General features: G+C 40.2%; 1 protein-coding gene and 1 non-coding gene across 2 annotated transcripts in view; one reads left to right on the top strand and one right to left on the bottom strand.

Moving 5' to 3' along the window:
• The window catches only part of LOC126248894 (mitochondrial-processing peptidase subunit alpha), a 137,032-nt gene that overhangs the window by 50,630 nt on the left and 69,557 nt on the right, over window positions 1-16,845 (bottom strand). Inside the window, exon 8 of the mRNA XM_049950365.1 lies at window positions 12,791-12,996. Within this exon, the coding sequence (XP_049806322.1) occupies window positions 12,791-12,996 (206 nt within the window). The remainder of the gene's footprint in view (window positions 1-12,790; window positions 12,997-16,845) is intronic.
• On the top strand, window positions 16,145-16,219 carry Trnas-cga (transfer RNA serine (anticodon CGA)). Its single transcript has one exon. It is a non-coding gene; the product is annotated as a tRNA-Ser (tRNA).

The raw sequence follows: 16,845 nt of genomic DNA on the forward strand, positions 1-16,845 counted from the left end.
CTGTATATTTTGAAACAGAAAGTTGATATAAAATAATACATATTTGACACTGCGCTGTTTGTGTAGTACTCTCCACACAGTCTGGAATTCATCACTGAGTTTCAAATGAAACATGCCACTGAGTTTCAAATACAACATTAACGCACTGAAAGAAATTATTTGGATAATGAAGTGAGGTTATTGAAGCTAGGATGTTATTCTTCCTCATTGCATGGATGAGAAAGATGTTTTCATTAAGGAGGTAGCACAAACACGGGAAAGAACATAGAAAAAGGCTAACAGAGACAGATGTGAAAGACACGGTCTATGATTCAAGACAAGTGAAGTTAAAACTCCTGTCTGGGTATCTCAATTCAAATTTTTCATAGTAACCTAAAGCAGTCATCAAGCTGAAGATTGTTTTGAGCATCACTGTGTAGGTACCCTGAATTAAGTTTGCTGAATGTCATGGTGATTCCTCAACAAGCCATAACATTTTTCTTCCCCATCCTAGTCCAAATAAGTAATTACTCCACGGAGACAGCAATGACAACAACATATTGAACACAAACTTCCTTTCTTCGAAAGTAAAAAGTGACAATGTGCACAAACCAAATGGGTAGTAGTATACATCAGTGCGTTCTACGTATGTTGTTATCAACCCTGCTCCTATAAGCATAACAAATACACACTCAATTATCTAGAGCTTATGATATTTGCCACTGTTCATCTCCCGCTCTCCCTGCAACCTTCACTGTCACACATACTAAACAACAATCACTCGGCCTCTGAGAGCTACACATACACAAACAGATCAAGGGTGCAACCATAGTATGACATCTCCCAGAACACACTGGAAAACCATCTGCAGGTTCGTACATGGGCCTCTCGTGTGAAGCCTGTAGCCCAGATGACAGCAAGGTAGTTTACACAACAAGGAATGTCATGAAATAACTGCTCTAAATATCACTGACAAATTCCTGACGCAGACTGGTAAAGCACAAAAGGGGTGTTGAACTCCAAGCAAGTCCGAGAAGCATGGCAACTGCAGGTAAGCATCACTGAAGTTGATGTGTCAAAAATATTGGTGCCCCAACAACTTCATCGTCAACTCCTCTGGCCATGGAACTGGATACGAATCCGTGACACTTGGCATGTTGACCATCTTTAAAATCGCTACATAGACACACGGTACAGTCAGGCTACTGAATCACCACCACAGGGCTGTCCCACAGACTCGGCGAAATAGGAGAAACAATTCCTTGATTCTGCCAATGCAACAGTGTAGCCTTTCCCTTGCTACTCATGGAGAAAGGAATGGGGCAGAGGGAACAAAATTTAGGCACCGCTGACAGCTTCAAGGAAACGTGTGTCTCGAAATTTTCTGATCAACCCAAGGTATTCTCAAACATCTGTTAGTCCTTGCTGACTAAGATCCTTGGCTGGGGAGTTGTGCACATTCAGAGCTCACGTAAAGATAAGTGTTTTTTGTATAATAACTATTAATTAGGGCAATATTCTATCGTTAATAAGTAAATTAGTACCTATTGTAAGGGATCTATTGAAGTTTTCATTTTTATTTGTGTATTTTTCAGAAAAAGACAACTTTTCATAGATGCAAATTTTGGCATAATTTTTGTTTACATTATCGTGTACTGTCAGTTACCAGATTGTTTAAGTAAAGTACAGTTTGTGTTGTTAGAAATAAGTTTAAAAGTTAGAAATAAGTTTAAAAGTTCATATGGTGCAGATGCTGTTCTTCGTTTTCGTTTCGTCTTGTCACATAAACAGTGCAAAGTAATTTTTTTTAGAAACTTAAAATCAGTCTTTTGTTTATATACAGTGTGCGTGCAGTAAAGTCCATTCAGTTGTGATTACATTACTTAACAGATACTGAATTTAAGTGAGTGCTAAGTTCGTGTTGTAAGCAAAAACAAATGAGTTTTTACAATTTATAAAACACCTGAAGCACTAAATGGTACGCCCAATTTTTGCTGCTCATAAATAATGAACATTCATGTAGTGTGAAGAGTGTTAAGTGATGTAATTTTGTTCTCAAGTGTGTAATCTGTCTTGCAATGCGCGATAAGTGTGGATGTTGCTGTAGGATAGTCAAAGAGGGAGTGGTATGTGTAGACTGTGGGATGGAATTTCACTGGGGTGATTGTAGTGGGGAACTCAATGAGGCTCTCCCATGGAACTGTAGGCTCTGCAAGAGAATCGCTGGACAGGAGGCAAAGATTTGTGCCCTTCGGGCTGAATTAGATCACATGTAATTGGAACTAGATAGACTGAAGGGGTCATGGGAACTGGGTAAAGGTAATAAGCAATGGGCAAAATGGGAACAGCTCATCAACTTCTTCTACAGTTGAGCTATCAATATCGAATAAATTTGGCTTGTTACCTGAATAGCTGTAGATTACAGATGCCAAGAAACTCAAGAGTAGGTCAGTACCAAAAGCGAGTAGGAAGAAAAGAGTCTTCCTGCTAGCAAGGCCAGACGGTGCAGGAAAAGTTAGGAGCAGGGTACCAGGTCACAAGTATTGTGAAGCCAAGTGCTAGCCTTAGCTAGGTGACAGAGGAAATAGGAAAATTGTGCAAAGGTTTTGGCAAAAAGGATCAGGAGGATCAGGTTATTACAGTAGGTGGAGCAGGAAATAGCCTTGATAAGAACAGTAATTGCAGTATTAGGGGTGACCTGGATAAAATGGGAGTAGCAACTACATACAGAAATGTGAATTTTATGGGGGTCCTGCAGCACCATGACCAGCCCTGGATTAATACTGCTCTGAGCCGTGTTAACTCTGAGTTGAGCAGGTTACTGCTGACTGAAATGAATTCTCATATGTGTGCAGTGCCTGTTGCTACAATTGGGAGATGGGGTTATACTAGACATGGCCTGCACCTGAACAGGAGAGGGAAAGATAGGTTGGCTGAACTTCTTGCAGGAAATGTACAGGGGGGCCACCATCACACAATGCAAGATGCCTGTGGTTACTAGTGCCAGAGAGGCACCTTTTTCAGGTTAGAATAAAGTTTCAGGCATCCTGTTTTGAAAGAAGCAACTACAACAGAAGAGCCCCACAAGAATGGACAGAAAAGTAAGGTTAGCTTATTCCACCAAAATATTAGAGGATCGAGTAATAAGGTAGAAGAGCTTCTTGCCTGCTTGCAAAATTTAGAGGAAAAGATAGATGTACTGTGCCTGTCTGAGCACCACATGACCACCAGGTTAGGTAAGTTACATATAAAAGATTACAGTCTAGCAGCTTACTCATGCAGAACTAATATGAGAAAATGATGAGTTGTTGCATATATTAATATAGAACACAAGTTCAAATGCATTGACACAAGCAGATTGTGTAGTGATCAGCACAAAGAAGTGTGTGCTTGTGAATTAATGCTGAAAAACAGTTCACTTTTAATTGTAACAGTATATAAATCTCCACTGGGAAATTTTGCATTATTTAAGAGGAACCTGGATTCCTTACTGTGCAGTCTGTCAGACATCAGCAAGCAGTTAATAGTCTGTGGTGACTTCAATGTAGATTTTCTAAAAGATTCTGATAGGAAAAATGATCTGGAAACCTTATTTGGATCCTACAATTTGCTCTCAGTTGTTAACTTTCCAACATGGGTGTATAAAGACAGTAGGTCCCTAACCGATAATGTTTTCTTTGATGAGGCAAAAAGCAAAAAAAATAACTGTTTACCCAGTAACAAATGCTCTCTCTGGTCATGGTGCACAGTTAGTCAGGATAAATGACATAGTGCCTTACAGTGTGGATACACCTCAGTGGAAGTCAGTTAGAATCATTAATGACTACAAGGCAAATGTTTTTATGAGTATTTTACAAGAAACAACCTGGGATGAAATTTATAAAGAACCAAATGCCCCTATAAAATTTAATCTGTTCTATGATAAATCCATATTAGTATTTGAAAATAGTGAATCATAGTATACTACTAGATAAATTGAAGTTTTATAGGATTGTTGGTATAGCCAACCAATTGATCATGTCATATCTAACCAAAAGAATGCAGAAAGTTGTACTTAGTAGTAATTCAAACAAGAAAATCCAGGGACATAATTCTGACTGGGGAGAAATCACGTATGAAGTTCCCCAAGGCTTAATATTAGGTCCACCAATGTTTCACATATATGTAAATGATCTACCACCTAATATACAACAACCAGAATTAGTCCTTTTTGTAGATGATATCAGTATTGTAATCACTCCCAGTATACACAGAAATGGAAGAAATGGTGAACAAAGTTCTCAAAAGTATCATTGACTGGTTTTCTGCGAATGGTCTCGCCCTGAATTTCACAAAGACACATCATATTCAGTTCTGCACCTCTAGGGCTACTGCACCAGTGATAAGTGTAACACATGGTGGTGAAATAATACATACGGTAGAAATTTCAAAATTCTTAGGTGTCCACAATGACAAGAATGTAAATTGGAAAAAATACATTTTGGAACTTTTAAAACAACTTAGTTCAGCCACATTTGCACTTAGAATCATAGCAAATTTTGGGGAGAGAGAGAGGCCAGTCAGTTGAATATTTTGCTTATTTTCATTCAGTAATGTCATATGGAATAATTTTTTGGGGTAACTCATCTTTATGAAAGAAGGTCTTCATTGCTTAAAAATGTGCTGTAAGAATAATACGTGGTGCTCACCCTTGATCATCTTTTAGATATCTGTTTAAGGAGTTGGGCATTCTCACTACTTCTTCACAGTGCATTTATTCCCTCACGAAGTTTGTTGTAAATAATCCACTACAGTTCAAAAGGAACAATGAGGTACATAATTACAATACGAGAATAAAAAATGACATTCATTAATCAACATTAAGGCTGTCTTTAGAACAGAAAGGGGTGCACAACACTGCAACAAAAATTTTTGACCACTTACCCAGTGATATAAAATGTCTAACAGACAGCAAGGTAAAATTTGAAAATAAATTGAAAAAGTTTCTCCTTGACAACTCCTTCTATTCCGTAGAAGAATTTCTATGTTTGTAATGTGTGAAAAGTGGTGGGTAGGAATTGCAAACTCAATCTGTATATCTTGTTTTCAGTTCAGGAAAAAAATAATTATCTGGTGATGTTTTGAGTACAAATAGATTACAAATTAATTTGCAATATGAATGTAAAATGACTCATTCCACATCATGACGATTTATCGTGCAAAATTATCCATGGAACATGAAAGTAACTAACTACCTAACTAACTATAACAGCAGTAAGAAGTCCAAATCTTGAAAAGAGACTGACTGAGACACAAAATGGACTTCCATCAACTATCTGGAAGCCAAAACCAGAAAAAAACATCTAGCCTAAAAATATTTTATGCCAACAGGGAATTGGCCACTGACAATATAAGTTGACATTCCACATTCTTATAATGTGCAGAGATGGAGAAATGTCTCCTCAAAGGTATACACTGTTTACTGCAAAGCAGAACATGACACAGCGATTGTTGCAATACTGAGCAGCTCAAAAGCCTGTATGTATCTAAGCTGATGAGGCTGTCAGTCACTCCCGTGTCTATGTGAAATTCAGCTGGTCACCCAGTCACTAACAACGTCAGAAAAATATGCCAGGCAACAAGTATGGAGCACCAGGGACAGCCCTAGGGTCCAATGAAAACATAGGAGCTTCCAATGACTGACAATGGCTCTTCGAATGTCACAAACCGTTGCAAAATGACCTACCTGGCAGCAGATCCCACATATGGCCTCGTCAAACATGCACCAAAAGACAATCAGAGCAAGAACGTCAGCTCGCCTAATTAGAAGAAGGAGAGCATTCCCAAGGACCAGAACAGTGCCACGGCAGGGAAGTACTGTGCCGCAACCAATATGAACCTGCTGATCTCGACACGGGTGAGACAGGCAGTGCCACGATACCTCTGGACTGGAATCATAAATGGTGTCAACACATTGCGACTTGGCTGGAGGCAAGGCAACCTGGAGAACCCTATGGGGCACTGAGGGCTGCTTACCACGCACACCTAATTGTGTCACCTGCCAATTATCAGAAAAAGACATCCCTTACTGCTGCTGTAATCTCACGCTATTCTGAAATCTGGGCAACATCAGTTAAAGAAGGAACGGACAAGGTCATGCCCTAGTCTGGACATCAGGATCAGGTGCTAACCGACCATCACATCCTGTATTAGTGACTCTGCATATGAGGTGGCACATTTGGGTCACTCAAAATGACACTTGCAAGCAAGACCCTGCAAATCGGTGATCAAGGCGGCACAGGACAAGCCAGGGCAAATGTGGTGCTTGTTAAATTGCAACCATGCTGTCACCACATATGTTTGATGTCTGATATATTGTGAAAGCAACTGACATAGACCATCAAAGGGTAGTTTCTCGGGCTCAGTGGAGGGCTTAAAGTTTCTCAGAACTTAATATAAACTTGAATTGCTGGACAACAACAAGGTGGCTTTATTGACAATAAGCCATTATGGCACAGCAGCAAGAAGAAGCGCAAGAAATTTTCCCACCTACCCATAGACTAACTGAAACCAGCAAATGTTGGCAGGGAAGAAAATGGTACACCTAGCGCCTAGCCTGTCATCTGCAAGGCACAAGTGTGAAGCAATTCCGCATTCTGGTTTAGCGGCACCTGCATCTTCTCATGCTGCTGCTGCTCCTTCTGTATGTGCAACAGTTCCTGTGAGCTTTGTAGAAATGTCAAGTCCATGGTGGCCCAAGATTAACACTATGAAAAGGGAAGAAATAAAACAGAAGTGTCATACATGTAAGAACATTCTTCTCTGCCATTTTAGTATCTGCAAAGACGTGGCAATGTCAGAAGAAAAAAAAACTGTGTCGGCACAAAGTACTGTATGAGCTGGCAGTGGGTCAAAACAAACCAGGGAACAGAACCCTGAAAGAGTAAATGAAAGCTCACTGTGCAAGTCAATCTATGGGAATGCAGAGAGTCTGAAACCACATAGAATTGTGCACTGGGATGAACACAACATATGACAGGAACAGATAGCTGATGGCTGAGCACATGGAAATGGCACGTGGTACGAGGCACTAGACAAGGTCGGAGGGTGGTTTACCTCAGAGGTAGAACTGTCCCTACCTGGCTTCCTGCCAAATGCAGGCAAACACTTCCATCAGCAGGTATGACCATACAACATGTCACATGCAACCCCCCACCCCAATGGTAGTTTTTCGCACTAGTCCGTTGCGTTATCCGTGCCAGCTCATCTGCCTCCATCACAATGTCAGGTGGCGGGGATATCAAAATTATATTTTTAAAATATGTATACTGAAACAGTTCACACATATGTGCATCAATTCATGCTAGACTACTGCAGTAAGAAAAGTGATGATTGGTTGAAAAGAAAAGCTACCAAAGATTATATGTGGTTCAGTTATTTTGGGGGGAAAAAAACAAAAAAACAAAAAAAAAGCACTGACGTATTAAGTGAAAATACACAGGACAATAATGTGTCATCTGATTCAAAATACTGCTCACATCTTGCAATTTTTCTGGGATGCACAAGGGGAAATACTGAAACAATGTACAAACACAAATGCTCAACAGTACACAGCACTTGTTGCAGTGAAATATTGCATAATAATCTGAAAGTTGGTAATGCAATAAAACTGTTGGGCCCTTTTGTTGATAAGTGTGTTAATGCCGAATGATTCTTTTAATACATTGATAACCCCAAAATCAGAGTTTTGAGTTACAGGAGGCTCAGTCATATAGTACTTATTTTGTTTCCTTGGACCAATAACTGTCTGGTTCCTTGAAGAATGATTAAGGTGTAAGTGAGCTACTACACAAAAATCAACAAACACATTCCTCCAGACAAATTAGAAAAAAATTGCTAAAAAGGCACATGCAGAGCAACAGACAGTGGAACAAGAGGAATGAATTGCTAAGAAGATTGAATTTATGACCAGTTTAACACATGGGAAATATGGCTACAGACAGATATCAGCAAATTTCAATTGCACACTTGAACATTCTAAGGGCTGCACAAGCTGCAAATAAACTTTTTGGGGCAGAAATGTGCTTTGACACTTGTATCTGAAATATGACTTAAGCTGATAGCTTGCAACATTATTTCTCATTCAATAAGTCAGATACAAAGTGTTATGACAGTTAATGAAAGAGCACTCAGGTACTGCCATTTATACTAGTTGACAAAAGCTCACACAGACTTCTCAGCTGTATTCCATTATTTCCTACCCAATAGTTCCAGTTACACCTATTGCCACGAAAATCTTGAACAAAAGCACCTAAAAGACTAACAGGCCAACATTTTCTTGGTGTGCTCAATCACCCAAAATACTTCCAGTGTGATCTATCTCTTTACTGGGATTGTTAATCATGAACAACTACCTTCTATTAAAATTTCTCAAACTTAACCCTAGCAGCCCTACTGTTGCTAGTTTCAGACCCGTCAACTTCTCAATACCTTCAACATTCTGCACAAAATCAGTTTCACTCATCATATTCTCAGGCGATTAAAGGAGCCTCTACTCACCATAATCCCATGTTTCTTATGTATTAATAAAGGACATATATCCCTACCTAGTGCCTTGTGAAATACATATTCAGCACATTCAACTGTGTTAGTCTCATATACTAAAATCTAATCCACAATCATTTCTCCTTCTAAAGGCTATTCTTCAGATACTTGATACAGTTATAAACATTTGCAGCTTTGTTATAGATTATGTAAGGAAATCCTACTTCCCACACAAAATCTCTTTCCGCATGTCACATTCAGACATACTGATCACATTTCCATGATATGAGGCTAGCTCAGAACTTTGACAAATTTAATATTTCTCAAATATGTTTTACTTGGCCTTTTTTCTAAACAGCATGTTACATTCTTTAATGTTACAAATTGCCCCCTGATTATTCCATCAAAACTTCAGTACACATAAAATCTATTGGACTATCTACACATGAAGAAAGTTCCCCACAGTTAATGCACAGCAATGCTCAAACCACAGGAAGATGGTTTCGATACATATGGTGGAAGAAAATTTTTTATCACCAGTAAATGACCGGCAGGGGAAGAAGAGATAGTCATACCAAGTTCCTGATGACCAACCTATGAATAAAAGGCATCCAAATGATGCAAACAGACACTGACACATACCAAGTCAGAGGAAGGCCACAGCAAATCATCTCAATTGGAACTTTTGCCAGGAAAGAAATATAGAATTCCCAGACTGCCTCTATACTGATTAAAGAGTAGGGACCTACTTTCTCTAAAGCTATGGCATCTGTGAATGTTGACATAACAAACAAATATCTTGTGCCCGTGCACTTAAAGGTCATACTTGGGTGACTGCTATTTATACAGAATAACTCCCTCTTCCATATGATTTGCACCATCAACAAACATCTGATAAGCAAAATATGTAGCACACTATCCACACCACCACGTACTCCAAACCAGTCCACTGGCATTACATATTATTTGCTGGAACAACATGTGAAATTGAGATATTCACTCTGCAGCAGAGTGTGCTCTGATGTGAAACTTCCTGGCAGATTAAAACTGTGTGCCGGACCGAGACTCAAACTCGGGACCTTTGCCTTTCGCGGGCAAGTGCTCTACCAACTGAGCTACCCAAGCATGATTCACGCCCCGTTCTCACAGCTTCACTTCTGCCAGTACCTCGTCTCCTACCTTCCAAACTTTACAGAAGCTCTCGCAGAAGGTTCGCAGGAGAGCTTCTGTAAAGTTTGGAAGGTAGGAGATGAGGTACTGGCAGAAGTGAAGCTGTGAGGACGGGGCGTGAGTCATGCTTGGGTATCTCAGTTGGTAGAGCACTTGCCTGAAAAAGGCAAAGGTCCCAAGTTCGAGTCTTGGTCCGGCACACAGTTTTAATCTGCCAGGAAGTTTCAACATGTGAGATTAATCACATATTACATTGCTGAATTTTCAGTAACTTATTTTTTTCACAAAGCTTTAGACTAACTGTGAAATAAAAAAGACATAGACAGAGAACTTGTAAATGTTTAACACATGCATGGTGATTTTTGTATAATAAGTTCATTTTGACTGCATTTTGTGAAGTTAAACTTCATGTCGCATGTATGCAGCACTGGGAACAAAAGGGTTCACCACAACCACCAAAAAACAGTAAGTCAGAATGTATGGTCAAGATCAAACCACTTCTGTTGCTGAACAGGATCATCTACTTGCTACACACTAAGCATAACAAAGGTTCATAACACTCCAATTTTTTGTTACCACATTCATCTACAGTCTAGACCCCTTGAAAAATTTGATTATCAAAAGAGATTCAGAGATGACCTGCAAAATTGTAAATGTAGCACGGAGGAACAGCTCCACTTGTTTCTTCTTTCTATTACGTACTTCATACATATACATTAAGTATCCACATTCTTGTTCTGGCTGTAATTTTGTGAGTCATATTGTTCAGAGAATAATTTATACATGGATGGTGATAACTATATTTTCTTTAAGGGAAGATTCAAATTTCACTTGTGGAAACAATGTGTGCTTAAAAATTCAGCCCCATAAATAATTATTTTAGGATTGACCTACTCTTCGAAAGCCCTATTTCTGTACTATGAAAAGAACATTTCATCTTTTTTTCAAAATTTGGATTTCAGGGAATATTATTACTAAAAATGTTGCATAATTATTCAAATTTTAGAACTCAACCTTTTCAAAATTCCAGTGTTGCTGTCTTGTAGCTATAATTTTTCTATTTATAGAAAAATGTGTACTTTCATCACAAAAACATGTAACTGAAATTATCAAAGCATAAAATCTGACTTCCTAGAAAAATTTTGCTGGGCTTTGATAGAATACAAGTAGAAAATTGAATGCTTAAAATCCTCCCCAGAAATTAGAACCTTAAACAGCCAACGTCAACGGTGCCACAGTTTGTCTAGGCTGAATATTTCTTGAATATGGTTCCTGTTAGCAGTCAGCACTAAGTCACTGTCATGTACAATTACTTGCCTGAAATCTGCATTGAGTACTGCATGAGTAAAGTTCCATACAGTCAGTGGACTGTATTCAAAGAAATTGCTGCTCATGTGTAAATTAGACTTTTTGAAGTTTTAGTACACTGCTGACCTACTTTGTGATAATTTTGGAAGTTGTGATGGGTGGGACACTAAATGTGCTTTAATTGGAAACAAATATCAAAGGTGACAACTTGAATATTTAAAATTGTTTAAGTATCTTAAAGTTCCAGTGTGTCACTGCGCAAGAAACAGAAATTATGACAGAGATAAGTAAGGTCAGTAATGACCCAAATTTATCACACATTTGTTTATTTAGTGTGTGAGCATCATGGAAACGGTTTACAAAACTCAATAAGAGCATAAGAATGATCGGCTTTAACCACAGAGAAACAACTTGTTAGAAAGTCTTACAGCATAGATTTCATGACTAGTCACAAAATATACAATTTCCTCCATCATATTTTGCATAATGACCATTATATTAAAATTAAAGGAATCTATCTTAAACATGGGAGCACCAAAAACTACTTTTCCCTTACATCATCCTTCGGTAAAATGATACTGGTACAACAGGTACCCTCCACACAGTGGATAGTAGCTTGCAGAGCAGAGATGTAGACATGGACAACTTTTACATTACTTGTCAGTGGTGAGTAATGAAACTACAAAGAAATTATGTTAACATATGTGTGGAAACTGTATAAGACTTAAAACGAATAGCAGCTGGTTTGCAACAAAAGAAGTGCAACCATTTGCCAAACATGATGGAATTCTTTTACCTTCAACTATGGAATGAATTCCATTCACTTTTCTTTTACTAACTGGTTTCCTATATTTCATCATGTTAAAAAGCAAAGTTTGTCAGCATGAAAAGTGAGAATCTTGCTCAGCATTTAGTTCTTGCTTCTTGTGAATGAAAACTGTCGCCTGCATGCACCACATCAGACTGTCCACATACTGACTGCCTACCATTCCCAATTCACAATAAATTCTAGCTCATATAATGCCAGGTACATCGAGCTGACTGTTTTGCATGACTCCTTAGAACAGTGGATTTTGGAAAAAACTTTTCCATACTGTTGAGAACAAGTTCCTCATTAAAATATTATACAGTTCCTTACAAGCCAAACACAAAGGTAGTGTTCAGAATTATGCAGTTTATCAGATGGCTTTGCACAGAATAAAGCTTCTGAAGAGGCAAAGGAAAATAAGTGTCAGCACAGCTCACAATACAAATAGTGCAATGTACAAAACCTGGCAAAATTTGATAGTAAATCGAAGCAAATAGAATGCAGTGCATTGGTATTTAACACACTGATAAAACAGAGCTACATGGCATAGAAGAACCAGCAGCAAGGCAATGACACTAAACAACAGGCAAATGCCTGAGAATTATAATGAGAATAACCTACTCACAGACTTTTTATAGACCTTTATTGCAATCAGCAGAGCTATGGCCCAAGAAGATGCAGCTTCTGTGCTAGATGAAGTTGACACACTATGTGGCAACTTGTCACACGTTACTGTGAAACACTGCATTGCTTGCTTCCATGTATGAACCTCGGAAATTGCACTAAATGGAGGCTTACACGTTTTGCCCACATACCTGTGATTTTACAGATTTCGCAATAGATTAAACAGACTGCTCAAAAAATGTAAGAAATTTAAAACTGATCATTCAAGCATTAAATTGGATATAATATTCAAACAGCTGGCTATTAGCTAAAAACTGAGTTTTTATTTACAAGCAAAACTACCAGAATGTCTTACAAGAAACCACAAAGTTTTCTTACCTATTAAGAGCATTTATGTACAGCCGAGAATACATTCCCTTTCCAGGGCCACCAGCACTGAACGAGTTGCCTCCACCCATCATCAAATTTAAAACACACAGTGAAATGAAATCTGGATCTGCATACGGGAATGCATTGAGAGCAATGACCACATGTGCTAACTGTGGAAGATCCGCATTAGCATATGTCGGTATTTCACAGCAGTCCTGTGTACGAAAAAGGCAGAGAAAATTCAACAATAATATACAACCAGTGTGTCTTTCATCTACAAGCTGCAAAATAATGAAATATCTTGCATACAAACATGACCAGAAGTCAATTTTAGATTTCAGAATTCATATTACCAATCTGAAACACATTTACAAATACAGGTATTATTTGACAATATTCTTTAAAATATATATGTGGCTGAGGAGATAAATCTGCAAGATTCTATACATGTGGAAATGAACACATTATACTGTAGCTCACATGCGACAACCAATGACCTTGTAATGGTATTACAATAAAACGATCTAGGGATGTGAGACACACAGGTATAGGATACAAAGGAAAGAAAGAGATAAATTACTGGCAGTACCAGGAAATTTCAGATTATCTTCAATTCCATGAAGAAATATAATACCACTAGTCCCTTGATAATGGATGAGATCCTTAGAAGTTATTATGTAGCTAGTATACAGAGCTTTTCTGATAATGATAAAGTCATAATCATGCCCTCACAACAATCACGGGAAAATAAAAAACCATCAGAAATTAAGAGTGTTTATGGACACTACTGTTAGCTATTGTGCAGAGAGAATATTATGGGAATCAGCTGACAAAAATATATAAAACATAAATTATAATTTTAACAATTCCATCAGTTTTGCCTAACAGATTTAAAGTACTTGGTATGTGGCGAAAGGACATGGTATGGTGCAGTAGTATGAGAACAGCATTCAAGAGTGAAGTCATTAATGCCTTTACTAGATTATTTTGATGTGAGCATAGTTAAAATATTTAAAATAGCATTCCAAGAAGCTACTAACGTAACCTGATCCAGTCCAATCAGCTTCAGCTTCACACACACACACACACACACACACACACACACACACACACACACACACACACACACACACACAAAGAATATAACACACAAAATGCAATCTGTAGTCAAGTGATAAACACATACAATTAAAATAATTATATAGTAGCTAAAAGAAACTAACAGAGGGCTGTGACTGGCTGACAGCTAAAAGAAAAGGATGTTCCAATAATTCTAACAACTTTTGTATAAGCAACCAACAGTTGCTTCGTCAGGAAAGAGGGAAGGAGAGGGAAAGACGAAAGGATGTGGGTTTTAAGGGAGAGGGTAAGGAGTCATTCCAATCCCAGGAGTGGAAAGACTTACCTTGGGGGGAAAAAGGACAGGTATACACTCGCACACACACACATGTCCATCTGCACATATACAGATATTTTTAAAGGCAAAGAGTTTGGGCAGAGATGTCAGTCGAGGCGGAAGTACAGAGGCAAAGATGTTGTTGAATGACAGGGGAGGTATGAGCAGCGGCAACTTGAAATTAGCGGAGGTTGAGGCCTGGTGGGTAATGGGAACAGAGGATATACTGAAGGGCAAGTTCCCATATCCGGAGTTCTGACAGGTTGGTGTTAGTGGGAAGTATCCAGATAACCCGGACGGTGTAACACTGTGCCAAGATGTGCTGGCCGTGCACCAAGGCATGTTTAGCCACAGGGTGATCCTCATTACCAATAAACACTGTCTGCCTGTGTCCATTCATGTGAATGGACAGTTTGTTGCTGGTCATTCCCACATAGAAATCTTCACAGTGTAGGCAGGTCAGTTGGTAAATCACGTGGGTGCTTTCACACGTGCTTCTGCCTTTGTTCGTGTACACCTTCCGGGTTACAGGACTGGAGTAGGTGGTGGTGGGAATGTGCATGGGACAGGTTTTGCACCGGGGGCGGTTACAAGCTCTCCCACATCCACACTGGCTGTTCAGAGCATCCTCCTACAGGCAAACCGCAAATTAGAACAGCATGCCACCCCCCACCTCAAAAAACTATCCAATCTCCTGGTTTCCCACTTCCGGAAAGGCAACTCACTCACCCTCCACAACCTTTCCAGCAAACCTCAACCTCCTCTCATTGCACACAGACCCTGTCTCTCCCATCTACTCAATCTCCCACTTCCAGCTCCACTCCCCCCAAAACCCCAAAATTCTGATCAACACAATCTGGAACCACAACACCCTAATTCAGTAGTTAACCTTTCCTCCAAACCTCTCTCCCAATCCAAAACCTCTGTCCTATCCAAAGGCCTCACCTTCAGCCCTACTCCCAGATTCGAACAAACAGCCCTCATCAAAGATTTACTGTCCTACACTCGTACTCTCTGCTGGAAATATCACTTTGCCACGAAGAAAAATAATCTTAATCCTACTCCTAATGATCCAACTCCCCAAGACACTATCCAAATTGAACCCTGCCTGGAACAGTTCCGTCCTCCGTCACAGCGGGACCCACCTCCTCTTCCTCAAAATCACCCTCTCCAAACCTTCCAGGAATTTCTCACTTCCAGCGTTGCCTCTCAATCCTTATTAAAAAGCCTTAATTCTACTCCCAACATCACCACTGCTGAAGCCCAGGCTATCCGTGATCTGAAGGCTGACCGATCCATCGTCATTCTTCCGGCGGATAAGGGTTCCACGACCGTGGTACTTGATCGTCGGGAGTATGTGGCTGAGGGACTGCATCAGCTTTCAGACAACACCACATACAAAATGAGATTTTCACTCTGCAGCGGAGTGTGCGCTGATATGAAACTTCCTGGCAGATTAAAACTGTGTGCCCAACCGAGACTCGAACTCGGGACCTTTGCCTTTCGCGGGCAAGTGCTCTACCAACTGAGCTACCGAAGCACGACTCACGCCCGGTACTCACAGCTTTACTTCTGCCAGTACCTCGTCTCCTACCTTCCAAACTTTACAGAAGCTCTCCTGTGAACCTTGCAGAACTAGCACTCCTGAAAGAACAGATATAGCGGAGACATGGCTTAGCCACAGCCTGGGGGATGTTTCCAGAATGAGATTTTCACTCTGCAGCGGAGTGTGCGCTGATATGAAACTTCCTGGCAGATTAAAACTGTGTGCCCGACCGAGACTCGAACTCGGGACCTTTGCCTTTCGCGGGCAAGTGCTCTACCAACTGAGCTACTGAAGCACGACTCACGCCCGGTACTCACAGCTTTACTTCTGCCAGTACCTCGTCTCCTACCTTCTGTAAAGTTTGTAAGGTAGGAGACGAGGTACTGGCAGAAGTAAAGCTGTGAGTACCGGGCGTGAGTCGTGCTTCGATAGCTCAGTTGGTAGAGCACTTGCCCGCGAAAGGCAAAGGTCCCGAGTTCGAGTCTCGGTCAGGCACACAGTTTTAATCTGCCAGGAAGTTTCACCACATACAAAGTTTGACAAGGTAATCCCATTCCTGATGTCCAGGCGGAGCTTCAAGGAATCCTCAGAACCTTAGGCCCCCTACAAAATCTTTCACCCGACTCCATCAACCTCCTGACCCCACCAACACCCCGCACCCCTACCTTCTACATACTTCCTAAAATTCACAAACCCAATCATCCCGGCCGCCCCATTGTAGCTGGTTACCAAGCCCCCACAGAACATATCTCTGCTTACGTAGATCAACACCTTCAACCCATTACATGCAGTCTCCCATCCTTCATCAAAGACACCAACCACTTTCTCGAATGCCTGGAATCCTTACCCAATCTGTTACCCCCGGAAACCATCCTTGTAATCATTGATGCCACTTCCTTATACACAAATATTCCGCATGTCCAGGGCCTCGCTGCGATGGAGCACTTCCTTTCACGCCGATCACCTGCCACCCTACCTAAAACCTCTTTCCTCATTACCTTAGCCAGCTTCATCCTGACTCACAACTTCTTCACTTTCGAAGGCCAGACATACCAACAATTAAAGGGAACAGCCATGGGTACCAGGATGACCCCCTGGTACGCCAACCTATTTATGGGTCGC

This window comes from Schistocerca nitens, chromosome 3 (genome assembly GCF_023898315.1).
Source record: "Schistocerca nitens isolate TAMUIC-IGC-003100 chromosome 3, iqSchNite1.1, whole genome shotgun sequence".
Lineage (NCBI taxonomy): Eukaryota > Metazoa > Arthropoda > Insecta > Orthoptera > Acrididae > Schistocerca > Schistocerca nitens.